Genomic DNA, 22,682 nt, shown 5'->3' with positions numbered 1-22,682 from the left:
ACATCACAAACAAGGTCACGTCAAAGTAGAGCTTGACGACTCCAGGGGAGCGACAGAGAGGCTCACACGGGATCTGAAGGGCAGAACACACAGGGAGGGACTTCTGGGGAAATAGAAACTTAGCTGTGCACATGATAACAAACGGTGTAAGTTTCCCAACCCCCACACGTAACCCCGGCTCCCTCCCATCCCTCTCTATATGTTGTGTGCTCTTACCCTAAAAGCAGCCTTATCTGGAGTGAGAGTTTTTACTGCGAGCCATAACACAGTCTATGGATGGACGATGGGCTGGTGGATGCTTCTTCTTCTGCATTTACACCTTGGTAATGCTCCCTGGATTGAAGGTGGGGAGGAAGGAAGGGTTTAACATGGGACTGTTTGAGATGGATGCATGTTGGACTGCTGATGTAGCTGACAGCTTGTGTGTGTGTGTGTGTGTGTTCTCATCAGCTCCCTCTCTTTGTTTAACACCTTTGGACTGAGCTTTGTGGCAGCTGTGTGTAGATGTGTCTATGGATTATGACAGGAGTAGGACATGCATTGTGATTATGTTCAACCCTTTGAAACCGGAGCAATCTTTCAAAACCATGGGAAGAAGAAATAAGCAAAGACAAAACAAAAAGGCCCAAAAGTTGCAAGAAGGTAGTCAAATGTGACAAGAAAATGACCTAAAAATTGTTTTAAAAGTAAAGGAAAGGACTTTTAGAAACATATTCAAAAATTGATGGAAAGTCCCTAAAACTATATATTAAATATTACATGTATTATACATATATATATAGTATATTTTATATTAAATTGAAATAATATGTGTTAAATATGATCTTGCAAAAAAACCCCACATTTATTAGAAATAGTGTTTAAAAAATCTGCGCTTTTAGGCCATTTTCTTGTTTTTGTGTTTTACTTTTTTGTATGTTTGTTTGTCTGTTGTTGCTTTTTCTAATTTTTGGGCCATGTCTTCAGTTGCTTGTTTGCTTTTTCCCATTTTTTGTTTGTTTTTTCTTAAAAAGCAAATTATTCAGGTTTCAAATGAAAATATTTTTGTACAGTTTTAAAATCAAATATTTAAAAATAATTTTCTAAAAATACTAATTTCTTGCAAAGTTTGAAACATTATTACCAAGCTGCTCAATGCCTTTTCCAATGTTTTTGTTGTTGTTGTTGTTGTTTTTCTTAAAGAAATCACTTTGCAAGATTTTCTCAGGTTTCAATACTTGTGAAAGGAATCTGAAAGCAGCACGAGAAAAGTGATGCAGCTTCAGGTTTTTAGACTTTGTAATACCTCACAGCTCAAAATGAGCTTTCTTGCATGCACAGCTGCAGATGTTTCAGGACTATGTGAAGACTGGAAGATGGTTCCATAAGAGAGGAGCATGGTAGCTGAAGGCTCTGGTTCCTATCCTACTTTTGGAGACTTTGGGAACCACAAGTAATCCTGCATTTTTAGAGCAGCATTTTCAGTGATCTTGAGGGTTGGTATGGAACTATGAGCTGTGACAGACAGGATGGAGCATGACCATTTACAGTTTTGTAAGTAAGGAGGAGGATTTTAATTCAGTCCTGGATGTTACAGGGAGCTGGTACAAAGAAGCTAAAAGTTTTGTCTGAATTTAATATCAAGAAATTACCGCTCTTCCAGGCTTTTACATCCTTAAAACATGTTTGAAGTCTAGATAGCTGATTAGTTTCATCTGGTTTCATAGATAGATACATTTGTGTATCGTCAGCATAACAATGGAAATTTATAGTGTTTTCTAATTATGTTGCCTAGAGGAAGCATGCATAATGTAAAAAGGATTGGTCCAAGCACAGAACCTTGTGGCACTCCGAAGCAGACTTTCGTATGCACGGAGGGTTGATCATTGATGTGAACAAATTGGGAACGATCTGATAAGTAAGATTTAAACCAGCTTAGTGCCATTCCGTTAAGGCCACTTAACTGTTCCATTCTATGCAGCAAGATTTGATGGTCAGTGGTGTCAAATGCAACTCTTAGATCTAATAGGATCAAGACAGAGACCAGACATGTATCAGAAGCAATCAAAAAGTCGTTATTAATTATTTCTACTGCAGTCTCTGTGCTATGATGAAAATCTAATGATGTCTTTCTCCCTTTGCATTTCTAAATGAATGCTGTGTCCTACTGTGCAGTGGTGTGTGTTTCCCTCCCCGCTCCCTCCAACATCTCCATCTCCTCGTTCAACATGGAGCACACACTCAGCTTCCTGCCCGGCCTCCAGACCCCCTCTGACACCCTCTTCACTGTTCAGATTCTCTGCCCCAGGTACTCCGCCGACACGCATCACAGAGCTTGGATAGAAGCAGAGAGCTGATGGCACACAGTCAGGCAGGCTCAGGACCAGTAGACAGACTTTCTGTTGGTACTTTATACCCACTGAGACCAACATATGAAACACGTGCACTGATTTTTGAGGAAATTGAAGGTAGCTGCCAGAAAACCACGAAATGACAAAAAGCCTTAATTATATCATTTTATCCTCTAAATGATCATAACGGTCTGCCTCACAAAGCTTTACTCTTTTCTTACCACTCTGGTGTAGCTTCACGCCAAAGACATTTTCTTGGAATGACTCTCATTGAATGGAGGCTGTGTAACAGATGTGATAGATGTAATGGACAAGTACCGTCGTATGATGCTGAGTTATTAACTTAAATGGCTCCACCTCTTGTTGAGATGTTGTCCCAAACTCAGACTTCTTTGGGAAAGACTGAGCTTGTGAGATCTGCATTTTGTTTAGCTCAAAACATTAATTACTGGAGACCACCTTATGACAGGGATCCACTTAAAACATGTTGGTCAGGGGCGTAAAGTGGTGGGCCAACAGGCCCTACTTCCCTACCCCCCTATTTTCAGCCCCCTTGCTCATACCACACACATCTTTGAACTTTGAGAACACAGCCTACGTCACGTAATAACGCTGCAAGCAATATAAGGTGTGTGAGTGTGCTTATAGGGTCCCACAAATAACTGACCGGAGTTTGCTTTCCATGTGGATGTATGTGTTTTTTCTCTTCCACACCTCACTATGTGCCTCTTTTGCCCAAACCTCACCATCTGTGACTTTGTCCAAACCATCATGACGGTCTGCGTTGTTTGCCGTGTAATGTTTTGTAAACATAATGACCATGCTGTGTCATCCCAGCATGTGCGTTTGTTGATATCATGGTCACAGCATTGTGAAACGAAAACAGCAGACACAGAAGGATACCTAAAACATAATACGTAGACATGAAAGTCCACTGCAAAGTGGCAACATGTGATTTGAATGATGACGTTTGGAGATCTGCGAGTTCTGTTTTTGTTAACATGTTTAAGAAAATACAATATGATGATTAGTTTGCAATCAGCAGAATACAGACATAAAGCATGGTAAACTTGGTATTAACATATTTATTTTTAATCTTGTCCTTTTTAAGTTGCAACAACTTCACATCATAATAATAAGTAAATATAACTATATTTGAAATAAAATGAGCAATTAAATTTGCTTACATTTTTCAAGGCAATCAGTTCCCTAGATTTTATTTTAAATTAAATCAACTTTTGAGATTTTGCAGCATATGATTAATCCTCTCAGGACCATAAACGTCTGTACAGTATCCATCCAACAGTTTTTCAGATTTTTCAGTCTGGATCAAAATGGTTGGATGGCAACAGCATCTCATATTCATTCATTCATTCATTCAGTCTGAAATGTACTCCAGGATGCTGATGCTCACCTCCTGCTCTGCACATTGTGTCATATGTTTCACTTTTGTTTCTGAGGAACTTGTTAACTCCTTTGACTAAGCTCTTTTATAGTAATTGAAACAATATCATAACAAGTATGATTCCTGTGTATTAGTATGACGCACACAGCAGCTAGTTGCCTTTTTATTCAGCTGTGACATGCGTGAGCATGTTGACAGTTGCGTTTCCTCTCCGGTCGTCTACATGGATGTCAACCTGCTGTGCTCAAAGTTATTTTGCAGGATGACACATTGGATTCTTATCCTCAATCTTTTTCTTTTGCTTTGGAGGAAGAAGAAGAACCCATGGAAGACAGTTGCTGCTTGTTCCAAGCTGACGGCCAGACAGACGTGTAACCTAACGCGAGCGTTCAAGGACCCCTTCGATCACTACCAGGCCCGTGTCCAGGCCTTCACACCCACCCAGACCTCCAGCTGGACCGTGTCCGGGTGGTTCCAGCCTCTGTCAGACAGTGAGATAAGCACTTCTACATGCAAGATTTAAAAATTACTTACATTTCTCTAGAGGTTGAGGAAGTGTTCACTTCCTGTACTTAATACCACACAGTGAAAATACTGCATTAAAAATGTTACTTAAGGAAAAGTAAGTTTAATCAGAAAATGTATTTAAAGTATGGAAAAGTAAAAGTACAGAAAAAATACCCCCCAACAATAAACAATAATTGTTTATAAAATACTTACCAGAGCACCCCAAACAGAAAACTGTTTAAAAAGAAACACCCCCAAATTTTAAAACTATTCAAAAAAAGAAAATGACTTGAATGTATATATAAAAAAGTTGCCAAACGAGCTCATTCAGAAAAATAAAACACCCAAAAAACTTGAAATATTGGGGAAAAAAAGGAAAAACAAAGAAAATGATTTAAATGTTGATCAAAATAGCTGCCAATGTATTTTCTGTCAGTCAGCTAATAAAATAATCGACTAATCACTTCAGCAGTAGTTGTATAAATTGTTGGGCGTTTTATTTATAATAAAACATCAGATTTTACACATTCTTTCAACATTTTGTGTCCTACATCAGAATGGCAAATACTTTTTTTTCTTTCTTTCTTTTTTTAAATTCTGCCTATTTGTCCCGCTGTGGATGTCCTCCCAGCAGACTGACAGTGGGTGTGTTTGTCCCTGCAGCTGTGCTGGGACCTCCTGACGTGTCTGTGTCAGGCTGTGGGAACTGTTTGCTCCTGCAGTTCAGAGCTCCTCCAACAGCAGGGCTCCAGCAGGTGAGGGATTTATACAGAGGACTCATCATCGATGTGCAAAGGACCCGGGACAGAGCACAGGTATGTGTCAGGCTTAATGTATATGTCCATTGCACAGTCTATGGTAAGGTTTAACCCTTAGGCCCCATTCATTAATTTTCAGAATTTATTTATTTATTTATTTTTTTGTTGCCTATGACAGTCTGGGATATGTCAGTGATTAGCAGCAACATTGATTGTGACAGTGCAGCTAGTGGAAGTAGCATGTATTTTCTCCATATGCGAAATATGGTAAAAATTACGTGGTGGAAATGCTGGAAAACAGTAAAAATGACAAATTTCAAATCAAAGCCCAGAATGACTCCCAGAAATAATGCAATGCATGTTGTTATGCTTTGATGGCTGTGGGATCAAAAATGTCAGTTTGAATGGGGCATTTTTTTTTACCTTAACAGTCTGAATGTAACAATTTAGTTTCCACAGTGTATTTTAGAGTTATTGTAGGAGCTGAGCTGGAAATTCCAACATTAAGCAAAAATACACAATTTTGCCAAAATGTATGCCATATGCATGGACAAAGCCAGAATTATAAAAAATAATTAAATATGAAAAGTTCGAAAAATGTCCAAAACAGTCATTAAGGGTTAATTATCAGATCCACCGGCCATTTATAAACTTGAACGCAAGGCGAAGGCCAAAATGAACAGAAAATGAAGAAAGAAAAGTGTGTAAAATGCAGCAAACAGCCCCTCATGGTAAGGCTGTGTTTGTGTGGGGGTTCATAGCTGTAATCAGTGCTGTTCTTCCACAGAAGCTCTCATACTGTGTGCATTCTATGAAGTGTATTAAAGACATTGATATTGTATATGTTACTTCCACAGACCATGACAACATGTGATAGACACACAGCAGAGGTGCTGTGATTTGATCCCTGTGACATTTATCCTCCCAGTTCACCTCCTGACATAACTGAATTTCTGCAGCTCTGCATGTTTCTGTTGCAGTGTTTGATGCCAGGTTGCGAGTTGGATGATATGAAACTCAGAGCTGTTAAAAATACCGAGAAATCAAAACAGGAAAACCCACAAGTCAGCTGCTCCTCTTTGACAGACTCATGAAAGGCTGATGAGAATACTGAGCAAAACTTGTGTGCATATCTACGGCTTCTAGAGGCGTCAGCTTCCCTCAGACGGCTGATGTTTTTGTGTGGGTTTTACCCACGTCTTCCTCTCACTGCCTCATGCGTGTCTGTATTAGAGGAAACACTCAGCCTGATGAGAAAAACAAAAAGGAATTCATCTTCACATCTATTGTTTTAATCTTCTCACCTCACATTCGACTTCAGCGAGAGTAAATGACGTAACAGCTGGTCAGACCTGACAGTGGAGCCTAAATCATTATTGTCTGAATATAACTTCCTGTTCCAACTTCAGCTTCAAAACATCAAAAAAAGAACTAGAAAAGCGTAACATTAGTGAGACACATGTAGCCCTGCTAGCAAGCAAGCGTTTCCACATCAGTGATTCAGCCAGTATTCTGCTATTTCAGGAAAATACACTACACCGACACAGGAAGTGATGTGTGTCACCTGCACTTTCTTTGGAATTACAAGAAATGAATAGTTACAGCGGAACAGCAACAACTACAAAAAAAAAAAAATAGAAGAAAAGAGTGCCACCTACAGAAACTAATTCAGTTTTTGGGCGGGCACTTTTTTAACACAAGAGGACCAAACAGATCTGACCAAAAGACAAGGTTAATAGAAATATAACTAGCCTAATAAATTGGAAAAAAAACTTAAACAAATAAATTGCAACAAGCCACAGGTTTTCACAATAAAGGAATATTACTTATGTTTGATTCTTTATATGAACTGAAACATTGAAACTGGATTGAAACTGCATAGAACCTTTTTTGTTAATTTAAGTGGTGGTTAGTTGCTAAGCACTTGAATAACTTACAAATAACATTCACAAATTCTGAAAGAATATTAAACCTGCAAAAATAACTATTTGCATATCAGTTACTCACCATGTGTGATGTTGAATTGTTGAGTGTTTTTTTTTACCTCATGCCTCCATGGTGAGCAAAAAATCCAAAAATGACAGACATTCTGCTTCAACTGAAGAAAATTGGGATCACCTGTAACATCTACTTTTTCTAAGATTTCACAATATAAAATAAATGAAAATAAATAAAACGCGCACCTGAGCATCCCCTACACGCGTGCTCAGACTCAATACTCATCCATCCATGAGGCTGCTTGTACAGATGTGTTTTAAATCATAATAATTTCATGAACTGTGTCTGGGAAGATTTTACTCTACTTTATGCTCTACTTTATTACTTTTTTATTTTACTCTACTTTCAGTGCAGTTCAGAAGGAAATAGCAAACTTTGTACTTCACGTTATTTATTTAGCAGTAGCATTTACTAATTACTGAACAGATTGAGATTTTTCATGCACTGTACTGTGTGTAAAAAAATCCTGTGTTCAGAGAAGAACTTATGTTTAATCAAAAAAGCTACCGCCATTTATGACGTCAAGGCAGACCTCGCCTGCGCTATGGTTCTTTTCTTTTAACTTTTTTTTTTGTATAATAGTCTGTAGCAATCAATAAAAAATGATATGTGTATTCTACATTAACTATTAACATCATAAGTTATTTCTTTTTTGTATTCTTGGTATATATAGATGTGCAATAATGATTGTTTGGTAGTATGTATGATAATATTGTCCAGTGTCAGGTCTTTATTTGATCATGTGGCGATACAGTAGCTAGTTTGGGTGCAAAATCTGCCAGTGGGGCCCATCATAATACTGTGCACTGGGGCCCGTCAAACTACCATACACCACTGTAGCTACATACTTCATGCCTAAGGAACAGCAGTTAAGATTTTAGAAATACTGAAGTCATACCGATTTTTTCTATGGTTCAGCTCTATTTTTGTTTTTATTTCTCATCATGAATTTCTAAAACTTTCAAGACAAAAATATTGGTAGATAAATGTTAAATCCATCCATGTGTAATCATCAATCTAAATGTAAATCAAATTGGTAACACAGGTTCAAAATTCAGTCAATATGGCCAGAAGAGAACACATTGGTTTTACCAATTACAATTTCCTGTTTTATGGCAAAATGTACAAAATGGCCACCTTGCCATGGCACTGCAGTTCCTCAAAGACTCAGAATTTTAACACCTTTTCACAGTTAAGGTTTTGATATTGTGGCAAATTCAGAGCTGATATGATTCATTCTCTAGGAGGACTTCTTAAGAGTATAAATCATGTCATTTCCTGTGCAGTGCAGTGACAAACCACTTCCTGTTTCCTGGCAAAACATGGAAATTTGTGAAATTTTTCTGAAAATTTGACATTTGTCTACAAAATATTTTTTGTACCACAAATCAGATAAATCCCCTCACAGAAAAGGAGGAGGAGCTGTGGAGCTGGCCAAGTTTTGTTGTTTTGTTTTTTTTGGGTTTTTTTTTTTTGAGTATACCTAGTTCGTCCAAAATGCATTGAAAGATTAAAGTAATTAGGGGGCGCTGTAGAGCCAACAAGTCATGCCAAATCTCAGTTGCATCTTTGATTAAAAAATATTAATCATTTAAACATGAATGAAAAGTTTCATCATTTTTTTTGCATTTTAAAGTCCTAAAACATGTTTTTAAAATTCAAATGTGCGCATTTAATCCATGATGGCAAAAAAAAAAAAAAAAAATCCTATGCTTTTGGAGGTGAGAGCAATGAACCACTTAAATTTCATGAACATCAAGGAATCTCACAGATGCTGGGAGGTGACATGGATGTTTTCTTTTAAACTTTTAAAATTCATTTGTATTTTGCACATGCATTGTAATCAAGCAAATGAGTAACTTGAGTGCGCATAAAAAAACTGTATCCCGAATCTGGAGTGTGTTTGGGAGTGCCACCCCGAGTCAGTCATTTCAGACTTTTGCAGTTTTTGACAGTTCTGATGAGTGTGCCCTTTTTCCAAGCTTTTTAAGCCTCCAAAAATTAAGGGCACAGGAGAGAAAAAACCCAACCTGTACAAAAACAACTTGTTCCTCGCCTTTGCATGCTCAGTCCCTAATTATTCATTTTTATCATAATTTAAATGTGGTGAGTATTTCTGAGTGTCACCAGCTGGTGTGTCTGTTGTGTTGCAGTTCAAACTGAGCTTGCCGTACAAAGAAGAGAGCACATGATCACATACCTGCAGCCAGGTGTGGAGTACTGTGTCAACGTCTCTGTGACGTCATTCTTCAGCAGCAGCCATGTCTCCAGTAAACCTCACTGTGCCTTCACCAGCCCACCTATGCCCAGGAGCTCATGTATGTGCTGGTTAACTGCATCACTCACAAAGATTCTCACTTCATGTGCTGAATTTACTAAGTAGCTGGTGTGCAAACTAAGGGCTAATTAAATGTCAAGTCTTTCTACAACAGAAGTGTGTATTCCAAGCAGCCAAATCTGATGTGTGTGTGCTCCTGTTTGACAGTGTACATGGTCTTCATCCTGCTGGCTGCGTTCTGTACTCTGGGATTTCTCCTCATAGGACTGGTCATCTACAGCGGTAGACGGTTGCTGAGACAACGCCTAACCAGACCTCTGGTAACAGATCCGACTGTGTGTGCTTAAATTTTGCACCCAAAATACTCCATGATCACAGAGTGAATAGATTGTGATACAATGTGGTACAGATGCCAATCAATCAGATCAGTTTGTCTGACTAATTGTTTTCTGTAATCAGATCATACTTTGATTATTAATAATCATACAACAGCTTGTTATTGATAAAGTGATGAGTAAATTCATCAATTAATCATCAAAACATAATTTTGTTGAAGTTATAACTTTTTTATATAGCAGCTTAAAAGCAGGGTTTACTAAGTACAAGAAATGTAACAACAAACAAACAAGAATATGACCTGTAAAAAAAAAAAAAAGCTGTAAAATCATTTTAAAAAATAACTGTAAAATATATAATAAAAATAAATATAAGTATCATTTTTTGGCATTTTCACCTTTTCCCAATCTTTAAAAAAATAATAATTTTCTAAATTTACGAATTTCTTGCAAATTGCAAAACATTTCTTGCCAAGTGTGTCATTGCCTCTTTTTTCTATGTTTCCATAAACAAAGAAGTCGATTTGTTCACATTTCGAAGATTTAGATGCTTATGCAGGCATCTGAACACATCACAGGGAACGTAATGTCAGTCCAGGTTTCAAAGGGTTAACAAGTGTTTTTAAAAGAAGTCACTGAGTCACTTTATCTCCTCAGGCAGGTCGTTCCAAAGCTGAGGAGCCCTGATTGATATAAGGCTGACTGAAGTTGCCTGAATGAGACTTTAAGTGAAGTCCTGTCATCTCCATGCAAGTCTGCCTCTGTCTCTGTCTCTCTTATCTGCAGTCATACATCGTCCTCCAGTGCCAGAGCCGGGGAGATGAACCAATTGAGCTCTCAGCTCAGATCTCAGCCGCGCAGCGACATAAGGAAGGCTCTGCTGTCTGCCTGCTGCCTGCCCACAGGCCCGTTCACTCACTGAGTGGGGAGAGAACCACTGTGGACTGTGAGTGAAATCCAAAATGGGAAGTGGAGTGAAGTGCTGCAGAGACCTCAGGAGTTGGTTCAGGTGGAGCTGAATTTGCTAACTGAGGTAGAGGGAGAGGTTGTGGGTAACACTGTTTTTCTTGTAAATTTTTACTTTCCTGTTTTAATTTCCTTTCTGACTATCAACAGTTTGAGATGAATTAATTTTCGGTCTGTTATTGAACTTTTATATCCAAGAATCACATGAGGAGGAGCAGAAGTAAACTTAATGATGCATGAAACTCGACCTGAGCCACCACATCAACATAGGAAAAAGCATCAGTCTTCAGCAAAGCTCACGCATTGGTTTGAGTATTATTACTGTTTAGAAAATGTGTATTATTACTGTGAAGCATCTTTACTTAATGTGATTCTTCCCATGGTTACTGTGTCTTACTGAAAAGCTGTTGATTCATGAAATGTGTTTTATTGATCATGTCCTGCTCATAGTGCTGATGCCACCTTTAGGGAGATGAATGCAAGATATCATAAACATCTGATGAATACAGAATGGTGTACTGGAAAAGAGGGGTTTTTTTTAAAGCTTCCTGTCTGTATTTAATGGGAAAGCACTAGAATAAAAGGGAGAGAGAGAGGGGGGATAACATGGAGCAAAGGGTGGGAGTCAAACCCACGGCTGCTGCAGCATTAAAGATAACTGTGGTTTGCGTGTCCGTGTGTGTACCTCCTGACTAATAAAAGCTTCTCCGCACATCATGTGATCACAGTCCATTCATAACCACTTCTTTATTAATAAAACTGAAATCACTAAACATTAATAGCTTAAAAGTTTATTACCACTGCTCTTGGTACTCATATTCTATCTTAGTAAAAACTGTTTTGGATCAAAAAGCTAAACTACAAAAGCATAAATATCCAAAAACATTTTGTCTATGAAACAGCTTTTTTGTCAATAAAACTGCTCCAGGCTTTAGGCCACCCTATGATGTCACAAACTTGACCGACTTCTCTGGTTTCTTTCTTTAAGAAAAAGTAGCCAGTTTTCACAAATATTTATTGAACCCCCTACCTTATGGAAATAAACTATTGGAATTTTTTATTTAGGTGGTGTTCCCCTTTAATTAATAATATCTATAGTGATTTAAAAGTGTCTTAAATAAGTGTAAAAAATGCACTTTTTATTTACTTATCTAAAATTTACTTCTAAACATTAATGCATGCATACAAACATACATACAATACACATATTTGCATACATTTACATCGATGTTGAGTATATATCACTAAAACATACTAACAAAATACTTTTTACCTTCATCACAGGATCAAAATCTCTTCAGTCAGATGACAAGATAAGTCATATGACTTTATGGATAACATAACATAATCATACTTGTATCCGAGTTTTGTGATAATCTCAGAATATCCCATTTATTCTTATTTAAACTTTTATTATTTCTCTTAAAGATAATAATCCTTAAGAACTAAAATAAAGACTCTTACTGACAGTTTTTTTTTTTTTTTTTTTAGAATTTACTACATATTAATTTGTTCAATAACATATTTCGATTATCTTGAAAACACCAAATAATATTGAAAGGGGATAAAGGTAGAAGGATAGTCTGTTCAGACAGCCAAACTGCCAGCTGCTGCCAGAATGATGCAACAACAGGACATTACCAAAAGACATGCAGGATGTCCTTGTCCTCATCATGTCCTCCTTATCATCTATTTTCCATATTTTAAGCATTTTTCTTCTTGGAAGTATTTTGTGGAATCATTTCAACTGAAAAACCCATAAAGACAAAGAACAAGATAATAATAAATAAACTGAAACATTTTTAACCAAGGAAGAGGAGTATTAAACACATATTTTCAAAATGTATGGCAGAGTTAACCCTTTGAGTCAACTTTAATTTTACACGCTCTGACCACAAAATGCGCTTTTCAAAATCAAACTGTGAAAAACTGTATACCTTAATATTATTTTTCGACTTCCATCGTGTTAATTTTTTTAACCAACATCAGTCCTAATAATAATTTTAAATTTTCAGAGTTTTAACCCTTTCAATGCCACAAAAAAACAAAAAGATGAATTATAACATGGATTGATTGTGACAGTGCATCTAGTGGAAATAGTAAGTATTTTCTCCATATGCCAAATATGGTAAGAAATAAAATAAAAATGACATCATCAGCTGGAAAATAGTCAAAATAACAAAATCTAAGGGAAAAGCCCAGAATAAAACCCAGAAAATTACAATGCATGTTTTTATGCGTTGATGGCTGTGGGATCAAAAATGTCAGTTTGAATGGGTTTTAATTGAGCTTTTTTTTCCTTTTTTTTTTTACCTTAATAGCCTGAATGTAACTATTTAGTTTCCACAGTGTATTTTACACTGAGCTGAGCTGGAAATTCCATGATTAAACTAAAATACCAATCTTGCCAAAATGTATGCCATATGCATGAAGACAGCCAGAATTATCAAAAAATGATAATGAAAAGCGAGAAAAATGTCCAGGATAGTCTTTAAGAGTTCATTGTCAGATCCACCGGCCATTTGTGAACTTGAAGGCGACAAACCCTCTCTATAACACATCCATGACAGACTAATTATTAACTATTTTCTGTTTCCCAGCAGAGGATCTGTTTCCTCCACAGACTCCGCCCTCGCCACGCCCCCTGACTACGTCACAGTGTCCCTCCACCTGACAGGTGCGCAACAAACACACACATCAAGAAAACTCTGGAGATGCGCAGAAGGACATAAGCCCATAGCTCAGCGTGTGTGCAGGACAGACTGAAAAGCAGCGACTTTCTCTCTGTTTTCTTGATTTCCGTCCAGCGGTCACCGACAGGCTGAAACTGCGCAGGAGAGAGTTTCGCTTCCGCGGACTTCCCCTCCTCTCTCCTCCTCTCCTCTCGTCACTGACTGACAACCAGGAAACACAGAGTTTCTCTAATGAAACACTGTCACACACTCTGCCCTGCTGGACTACTTTATAAAGCGACAGGAGACATTTGGGAGAACATGTCCGCCGCCATGTGTGTGTTTGTCCTGACGGTCTCAGCCCTGTGCGGATTCAGAGGTAAAGTCAGTCAGCTCTGCCACCTGTTTGTTAATGAAGAACTGACCGTAAACACTGTGTGTGTGTGTGTGTGTGTGTGTGTGTGTGTGTGTGTGTGTGAGTGAGTGAGTGAGAGAGAGAGCGATATCAGGAGGAACTACAGACCCCAGCACAACCCTGAAAACATCGTTTCAGTTATTTCAGCTTTCAGCGGGGACAGTTTATTGAAGGGTATTCTGTCATTTGAACTTTTGATTGCCATTACGTTTACTGGAAACAATGTGTTTTTGTGGCTTGAGTGGAAACATAAAGATGATCAGCTGATTGAAAAAAAGCAACTTTATTTTTTAAAATTTGTTTCAATTTAAAAAAAAAAATAAAAATGTTTGTTTAATTATAAAATTATGTAAAACTAAATTATATATACTAAATATAAATTATATAAACCTTTACATACCCTGACAATTTTCCTTCACAAACCTGTACAATTGCACGTGTTCTGTTCAAGGTTTTCTTTAACATCAGCCAAAATTTCAAATAAATAAAAAAATAAAGGCCTTTTTTTTCTAAGAAAACAGGTCTTCTAACAGGTCTTCTGAATCCTAAAACTTTTCAGAGGAAAAACAAGAACAAAATACAGCCATTTTAAGTTGTATGCCCCTCCCCTAAGCCAAAAACATAAAACTTTAGTCCCTCCCAAGCACTTAAATAACAAACAGATATTTTTATATTTAAATATTCAATTCCAATCCTGTTCTGAATTCATTTTTTTAAAGAATAGGCTATATCTTTAAAAAATTATATAGTTAAGTTATGAAAAACAACTGATAGCATTGATGATGGTTTCAGAAAATGTGTGGTTTTGAAGGAAATTAATTGGTACAAGTAGCACCTGCAGTTCATACCAATATTTACCCATTTTTATTTTTATTCAATAGAAAACCTTCAAACACTGCTGCTCAACTGGTGTCACTTTTGTTTGATTCTAAAAATAAATAAAAATGGAGCTGTGATAACACTCACTGTGTGTCATATTTTGGCTTTGCCGTGTGCAGAGGTTTCAGGAGTCATCAGCACACCCACAAATGTCCGCCTGACCTCGTATAACCTGAACCTGGTGCTGAGGTGGGATCCACCTGAACAGCCCGCCGACCACCTCGTCTACACAACTGAGTACAAGTGAGTCAACACAATAAAACCCTCTGTGGTTTGCAAACACTGGCTTCTTTGTCACTCTCTTATGGCTGCACAACTATCAAAGCATGTTTACTTTTAACCTTTTAACCCCTGGATCGACATCATTTTTCTTGTGCTACGTTCAGGCGCCTTTTACAAGCATTTAAATCTGACACCTGAGAAAACTGGTTTGATTTGTCCCCGAAGCATGGGACACAAACATGATGAGCAACTTGGCAAAAAATTGACCAAAAAACCAGAAAATTGAAAAAATTAGCAAAGCAAAAAAAATCAGTAGAACGAGAATAAAAATAACCTCAAGATATTATCAAAAAATGAGGAATAACAATTCTAATTATATAAATAAAATTTTGTCACGCAAATATCAGTATATGTATTTTTTTAGGACTTTCTTAACAATTTTTTTTGTTTTTGTTTTGTAGGCCTACTTTTATATGCCTATTTTTAGAATTCTTTTTTTCAAACGTTTAACTACTTTACATCTAATGTTTTTGTGTATTTTTAGGAAATTTTCCTATAACTTTTTACTTATTTATGATAAAAGATTATTTTAATTTAACCAATTTCTTGCTTTTTTTTTCTTTTTAATGCTTATTTTCAGATTTTTTTAAGTAATTTTCTTGTAACTTATTACTATTTTCTTGCTATAGGTTTTTTTTTTGCTTATTTTCAGGTCATTTTACTACTTTATTTCTATTTTCTATTTATTGTCAGTTCATTTTGAACTTGAACATTGAACTTTGAACATCTTTTTTTTCTAATTTCTTGCTCATTTGCCAGCAGAAAATCACATATGAAATGCTGGAATGAAAGAATTTTGGAAATTTAGCTTTATAAAATGACTTTCGCGAAACATCTATTATCTACATTAATCAAAATTTCAACTGTACAGGTTTCCATTTCTTATTGAAACTGTGAAGAAGTATCCAGGGATAAGGGTCAGCATTTATTAAAAGTCAATAATAATTATAACAATAATTATAATAACTTTATTTACACAGCACATTTAAAACCAGAGTTAAAAAGTTCTTTGATAAGCAAAGCAAAAGCATAAACAGGACACTCAGAAGGTGATATAGAAACAGTAAGCTTAACACTTCTACCAAAACATATGTGAGACAAAACTGTGGTAGAGTAAGAATAAAATTAAAACAGGACATAAAATGCAATAAAAAACAATAAAAGGGAAAAAAATGTAAGTTAAAAGATGAGAAAACATAACATAACAAGTGAGTCTTGAATAGTCTTTATTGCTATAAAGAGAATTTGGAGAGCTGTGTACAACAGAGAGTAACAGTGAAAAGATAAATGTTTACACAAACAGCAGACGGTTCGGATTTACAAAAACTAAAAGTAAAATCAAGTTCCAGGTAGTCCACCGTTACTCAGAGATTCCACTCTTGTGTGGCGTGCACGGCAGCTATCAGCCGGTTGAATGCTAATTTGCATATGAAAAGACTTTATCTGCTTCATCATTTATGCTGTTCCGTTTCTCTGATGTGCTGTGATCACAGTAGTTACCAGCTAAACCAAAAGTTCATGTAATGCTGATTCATTTTTCCATGTCGTGGCTATCAGTAAACTGATGCTAATAATTGGTGGTGCTGGTTGGATTTGTTAAGTGGTTCATGTGGCCAGAGAGGCTGCTGCATGGCTAAACTCTGTGTTGTGTGTTTGGACTGAGGCTTTGAGTTTAGCAGCCAGATTTTATCAGGACTAACTGACGAAGCCACAAGGTAAATAAAGCAGCAGCTGCAGAGCCCCGCTCCTCCTGCACCGCTCAACACACAAACTGTAAACCAGAGATTTTCCAACATCAACTACAGGCTGAGCGGTGCTGGACAAAAGCAGTTTCTCTTCAGGGAAAGAGGACATTCCTGGCAAATGGGATTTGTAATTTTTCTCCAACGCCAGCAATATCCGAGGCTAGAGGCATTGGGTTTTTGGGTTGTCTGTCTGTCCACTGTACTGCCAGTTCTTGTGAACACAATTTTTCTGATTCTGATTCTGACTGGACTCAAGTATGAACTGATAAGATTTTTGTTGTCAAAGGTCAAAGGTCACTGTGACCTCATCTGTCTCATTCTTGTAAATGCAATATCTCTTGAAGACCGTGATGGAATTTGGTCAGATTTTACACAAACATTCACCTGGACTCAACAATGGTCTGATTAGATTTTGGTGGTCAAAGGTCAAGGTCACAGTGACCTTGCCCGCATCTCATTCTTGTGAAAGTGATATCTCAAGAACACCTGGAGGGAGTTTCCTCAAAAATGGCACAAACATCCACTTGGACACAAAAATGTACTGATAAGAATCTGGTGGTCAAAAGTCAAGGTAACTCTGACTGTATAAAACATGTTTTGGGCCATAACTCAAGGAATGAAATATTACATAGCACCAGCCACCTAAGCTTGAAACAATATTTTCCTAGGTGTTTTGGAGCAAAGCAGATTTTCATCAGTCCTGTTTCTAGCAGCAGCAGATTGCTGTTTTTCATAAAAAGCTCCAACAGAACCACAGTGCACCTCCTGCTCGGCCCCGAGCACCACAGGGACACAGTTAGAGAGTAGCGGGTGAACATAGTGGAGCATTCAGCAGGTGCAGAGACAGATATGTGGAAACATAATATATAACATATTTGGAGACAAAAACAGAGCTAAAAAGAGAGTAAGTATTGGACTGAAATTTATTAAGTGGGTGCAAAAGCTACTTGATATGAATATCAATGTTGCTCTGGGACTGCTGAATGTTTAGATAGGCAACTGTTAGCTAACATGGTAGTCATAGCCATAATTAAGGTAATGATATGTGTTGATGTAATGAAAAAGTCTTAATTAAACAGCATGATAAACAGCTTTGTCTCAAAATTATTTACACACACACACACACACACACACACACACACACACACACACACACACAAACAAACAAACACACACACACAAAGTCACTGATGATAAATGTGTATAACCAGCACTGTTCTGTCCACAGATCCACATTCACAGGCTACAGAGTGGGCTGTGTGAACATCTCCACGCTTGAATGTGACTTCACCCAACTCAACGTCTCCATATTTGAGTACGGAAAGTATACAGGCAGAGTGCGGGTGCAGTGGGGGACAGAGAGCTCCGCCTGGGTGGAAAGTAACCAAATTTTTCTGGACAAAGATAGTGAGTAGAAACTCAGCATTTCACGGCTTGTAACTGTAAAACTGTTTGTGTTCATTTCTTTTACAAAACTGCAGAGTGACATTTATCTGCAAATACAAGTGATGATGTACTTAAATAAATGTAGCATTTGTTATAATTACAGACCAGTTGAATGGTTCAAAGTTTTAAAAAAATCAATCAGATACTATAATCACTATTTCATATGAACAGTTGATTGATTGACTATTTGTAATTTGAAAGGTGTCAATTGCAAACATACAGATAATTACATGCTAATTGCCGTTGAATTTGAAGTGTTTTAGCCCCTTTTGGCAGATCATTTTGGTTTTATGGCCCACATCTTCCTGTTTTGGTTCAGTCTTAATGCTCATCCACCTCATTTTCAGCAGCAGCTCGACACCGTTTAAGTTTTTTAGTTTGTGCCTGCTGGCTCCAGGCACAAACTGGCCCTGGATAAGCCGATGGATGGATGGAAGCATTGATGGATGCATGACTGGATGCATTTACTCAACAAGCTGTGGAATTTGCATCATCATACTGTAAACACTACCTCATATCTTACATGAAGTGTATGAACTGTGGTTTTTATCCAATGGGCACATAAAGTAAAATTCAGCAAATTCAGCACGCCTGCTTTATCTTTGTTCTCTTGGGGAAATCATGTTGGTTTAGCTGTATGCCAATTTCACCTTTTCTGTTTTGTCATTGTTCTCTAAACAAATCCAACAAAAAAACAGGAGAGTAAAACTACAATCATGAGGATGTTGTAGGTCTCACAGAGGTGGTGTGATTTAACACAAGTAGAAGTAGCAAGACAAATATTGGTGAGAAGGGTCAACTGAAGAATGACCGCAGACTGTTAAACATCACTACATCATCATCTTATTGAGTCAAAAACCTTTTTGTCTCTACTGAGGACACGTCAGAAGTGTTTGATTCACTTCTACCAGAAGTCTTAAGCTTTGGTCACTCTTCTCTCCCTTCAGCCATCATTGGTCCACCCAGTGTCTCTCTCCAGTCCATTCAAGCCGCTATCGAAGTCAACATCATAGATCCAGTGTTCCACATCTCTGCACTCAGGAGTGTTTACCACTTGGCCACCTACAACGTCACCTTCTGGAAGGACGGCCAGAAGGAAAAGGTGGGATCTGTTGGTTTAAGTTGACTTAAGTCATTCTCTGGGGAGGAGAATATCTGTACCAAATGTTGATTTCTTTGTTGAGAGATTGACCAAAATGATGGAGACTGTAGATGCATTATTTTTTAAAATATGGACATAAATATAACTTTATCTTCTCAAACAGTTGGCAGAGAACATTCATCAGTTCATACTTATCTTGGCTGTGTCCTGCATGTCACCATTTGTGATTTATTTAATTTATTTTTATACCCAACTACTTCTCTTTTCCTCTTACAGGCCAGACGCATTCCATACATGCAGCAAAACCGGGTGGTTCTCAGTGACTTGGACCCCTGGACCAAGTACTGTGTCCAAGTCCAAGTCAACACAGAGAGAGACCACAACCCCAGCAAGCCCAGCAGAGTTGTTTGTGAGAGCACCACCAAGGGTAGGTGTCTTTTGCTATATTTTCATCCTCCATGGCTGGAGGTATATGTTTTCTGGTTGCCCGTCTGCCAGCAAGAGTGCCTTGAGGAAATTTCTCCAAATTTGGCACAAATGTCCACTTGGACTCAATTAGATTGTTTTTAATGGTCATAGGTCAAGACCATTATGACCAGACATTTAATTTATTGTGAATGAGATATCTCAAAAACACCTGTTTCTTCCAGTTTGGCACAAATGCCCACTTGGATCCAAGAGTGAACTGATTAGAATTTGGTGGTCAAAAGTCAAGGTCACTGTGACCTCATAAAACATGTTTTGGGCTGTAACTTGAGTTTTACATGAGTTTTACACAAATGTAGGGGTGCATTTCATTGGTATCAACAGATATCAGCTTATTGAATTATTATTTATTGGTTGATGTTGTGTTTATGTTCACTTAATAAACTAATTAAAAAAGAAATATATATGTGTGTGTGTGTGTGTGTGTGTGTGTGTGTGTGTGTTTTTTTTTTTTTCTCTTCATGTTGGACAAACTGTTCACCAGCCAGCACGTCTAGAGTTTATCAGTGACTGGTTCCACTCTAACACAATGAGTGCTCCTGCTGCTCTCGCTCTGATTGTTTTGCAGGTCAAGAGGCTCCGTGGTTGCCAGCTGTCGGGATGTTTATCGCCATGGCAGCAGTGGTGGCTCTGGTGGTGGTTGCAGTAGTGAATCGGAAAAAATGTCTTCTTCCAAAATATGCGCTGCCGCAGCACTTTGAAGAGGTGTGTATGTTTACATGTGTCCTGTCAAATGGAGTGGGGCAAAGTACCGATACCATGAGACTCCTTCATTCAAGATGGTATCAATACACTGGCGCCAAATGTGGATATTTTCATTAAAACATACAGTCACTCTAAACATTCTCCACCTTAAGCTTGTCACCTTTTTGAATTACCAGAGTCGCTACTTCATGGTTCCGCTCGGTGGCGCTTGTCAAATAAATGAGGGTTTAAGTGAACCAAAGAGGAAGGAAGAAGAAAAACCTAAAACTCACAGAGCAGAAAAAAAGCACACAGCAGCAGAAAACAAATCTGTAGCTGCATCCCGAATCTACGCCTTGGGCCACACTGCCTGTGTGAGCTGCTTGTATGTTGCAGAACCTGTTCTGCACTCTGGCAGTTTGGCCTTTTCCCACTTTTTTTGACACTGAATGATGCCACACGCAGTGGACATGTTGCACTCAGTGTGTGTAAGAGGCACTAGACTATGCACTATGTTTGGTGTTGTTTTCTCTCAGTTGTCAATTCTGTGAAACTGACACCTCAGTGCAGTGAATACATACAGAATGACTGCTTTTTGCCTTTTGAGGGGTATTTTTTCTTTTATAGTCACAGATGCCGTGATGTATCACAGATGGATTGTCTTGCAATATGTTGATTACAGCAGAATGGCAATATCGTGATAGCATCTGTATTATGAGCCAAGTATTGTGACAGTATCGTATTTTAAGTTACACTGGGATTCCCACCCTTACTGTCAAGTCTTGGTGCATACAGCGAGCAACAAAATGGGATCTACTTGCAAGTTCACAGAACTGAAATACTGTTTTCCCCTGTGTTTGTGTGTGCAGGAAGAGCCATGCATGTCTTTTCCCATCTATTGGAGCCTATAGCCAGGTATTTGACACACAAAAATAAATGTCTTTTCTGCCATACAGTACCTTCTGGAACCCCCCAACTCATCCATGTACGTAGCCATGCAGAACTCCCATCCACCTGAGGAGATCTACGACAAGATCAGCATCATTGCAGATGGCAGGACTGTGGTTGAAGGGCGTCCCCTGGAGGCAGCAGGGAGCAGCAGCAGCCAGCAGCCTGACACTACAGCAGGGGACAGATAAAAGAAGGAGAGATGGACTGAAAAGCACAAAGCCATGAAGACAAGGCGATCTGCAGGCTGCAGTCAGTTGGGAATGTTAGAGATGATAAGCAGGGATGCCTTCAAAGACACTGACAGACAGTGAAAGATTCATTCTTGCTTGACTTCAGAGTTTTAATGCAACAAATTCTGCAGCAGTCCTACATTACTCCACGGTGCAGACATTACTGTGAAGTGACTGTATGTCAGAGCCACAGAGACGTGCAGGTACCTCATCCAAGTGACGTTTGTGTGTGGTACAGTGTTAATATTATTCCCACCAACAGCACAAACTGCATTTAACAGAAGGGTCATGGCACTGCCAAACAGAGCTGCTTAAAGCTAATATACGGTTATATGGTGGAACTTAGTTCCACCATATAACCGTATATTAGTCTGTATCATCAGAGTAGAAAAACAGCAAGCTGCCATTCATTTGGCATGACATTTTGTGAGGCAGACATAGGTTTAACCCTTTGAAATCTGGATCACCGTCACTTTTCACTTTCCATGAAAAAGTATTGAAAATCTTTAAACCCTGAGATTTTTTTTTTTTTTTAAACATGAAGAAGGTAATGGGCAACTTGGCAAGAAATGTCCTACAAATTGCAAGAAATTAGTATATTTACATTTTTTTAACTAGGGAAATAATTGCACAGGACTATATTTGTAATGATCATGATTAAATATGTAAAATAATTTTACATAATTATTATAATACTGTTATTGTTTTTTTATGTTGCCATTTGTTTTACTTTTATCTTTATTTATTTATTTATTTATTTTTCTAATTTTCAGGTAATTTTCTTATACTTTTTACTAGGGCTGAAACGTCGAAAATCATCCAGGCAAAATGTGTGTTTCCCCTACAATGTTACAGTCCTGGCGGTGCGCCAGGCCAACCAGACTCCCCGCCAGGCCTAAAGGTCAGCGAACTTTACCCAGAACAGTGAAATGCACAGTATTTTTTCCCTTATTACACTCCCGTCCTCCCTGCTCTCTGCAGGTGTCCTCCCGCTGTCACATTTCTCCTGATTAAGAGCCCTCGACCGGGCATGTAATCTTCACGGGGGACCGGAGGTCAGGCGCACATTCAAAACAAATAAAAAAGTTGGCCTAATGAAAACAAAAAACACACCTGATTGATCACACAGCTGATCGATAGATCCATCAGAGCAGACTGAGTAGTGCAGTGACAGCCCTCTCATCCAGCTGCTCTCTGCTGCTCTCGGTTTTAT

The 22,682-nt window shown here is 38.0% G+C and overlaps 2 protein-coding genes across 2 annotated transcripts in view; both read left to right on the top strand.

Moving 5' to 3' along the window:
• Nucleotides 1–11,289, top strand: part of crfb2 (cytokine receptor family member b2) — a 29,116-nt gene extending 17,827 nt beyond the window's left edge. The window contains 8 exon segments of the mRNA XM_042494665.1: nucleotides 173–344; nucleotides 2,155–2,287; nucleotides 4,045–4,226; nucleotides 4,906–5,057; nucleotides 9,152–9,178; nucleotides 9,181–9,316; nucleotides 9,484–9,611; nucleotides 10,398–11,289. Coding sequence (XP_042350599.1) covers nucleotides 173–344; nucleotides 2,155–2,287; nucleotides 4,045–4,226; nucleotides 4,906–5,057; nucleotides 9,152–9,178; nucleotides 9,181–9,316; nucleotides 9,484–9,611; nucleotides 10,398–10,565 — 1,098 coding nt within the window. The 3' untranslated portion in view covers nucleotides 10,566–11,289.
• A 1,966-nt stretch (nucleotides 11,290–13,255) lies between these two features.
• On the top strand, nucleotides 13,256–22,186 carry LOC121948998 (interleukin-10 receptor subunit beta-like). Its single transcript, XM_042494582.1, has 7 exons — nucleotides 13,256–13,628; nucleotides 14,663–14,786; nucleotides 17,799–17,977; nucleotides 18,964–19,118; nucleotides 19,395–19,545; nucleotides 20,173–20,309; nucleotides 21,245–22,186. Exons 1-7 carry the CDS (start codon nucleotides 13,502–13,504, stop codon nucleotides 21,425–21,427), a joined length of 1,056 nt encoding a protein of 351 aa, XP_042350516.1. The 5' UTR covers nucleotides 13,256–13,501; the 3' UTR covers nucleotides 21,428–22,186.
• The last annotated feature ends 496 nt before the right edge of the window (nucleotides 22,187–22,682 follow it).

Source organism: Plectropomus leopardus, chromosome 10 (genome assembly GCF_008729295.1).
Source record: "Plectropomus leopardus isolate mb chromosome 10, YSFRI_Pleo_2.0, whole genome shotgun sequence".
Lineage (NCBI taxonomy): Eukaryota > Metazoa > Chordata > Actinopteri > Perciformes > Serranidae > Plectropomus > Plectropomus leopardus.
Note: the sequence above shows the minus strand (reverse complement) of the source record. Positions and strands in the feature narration are given on the sequence as shown.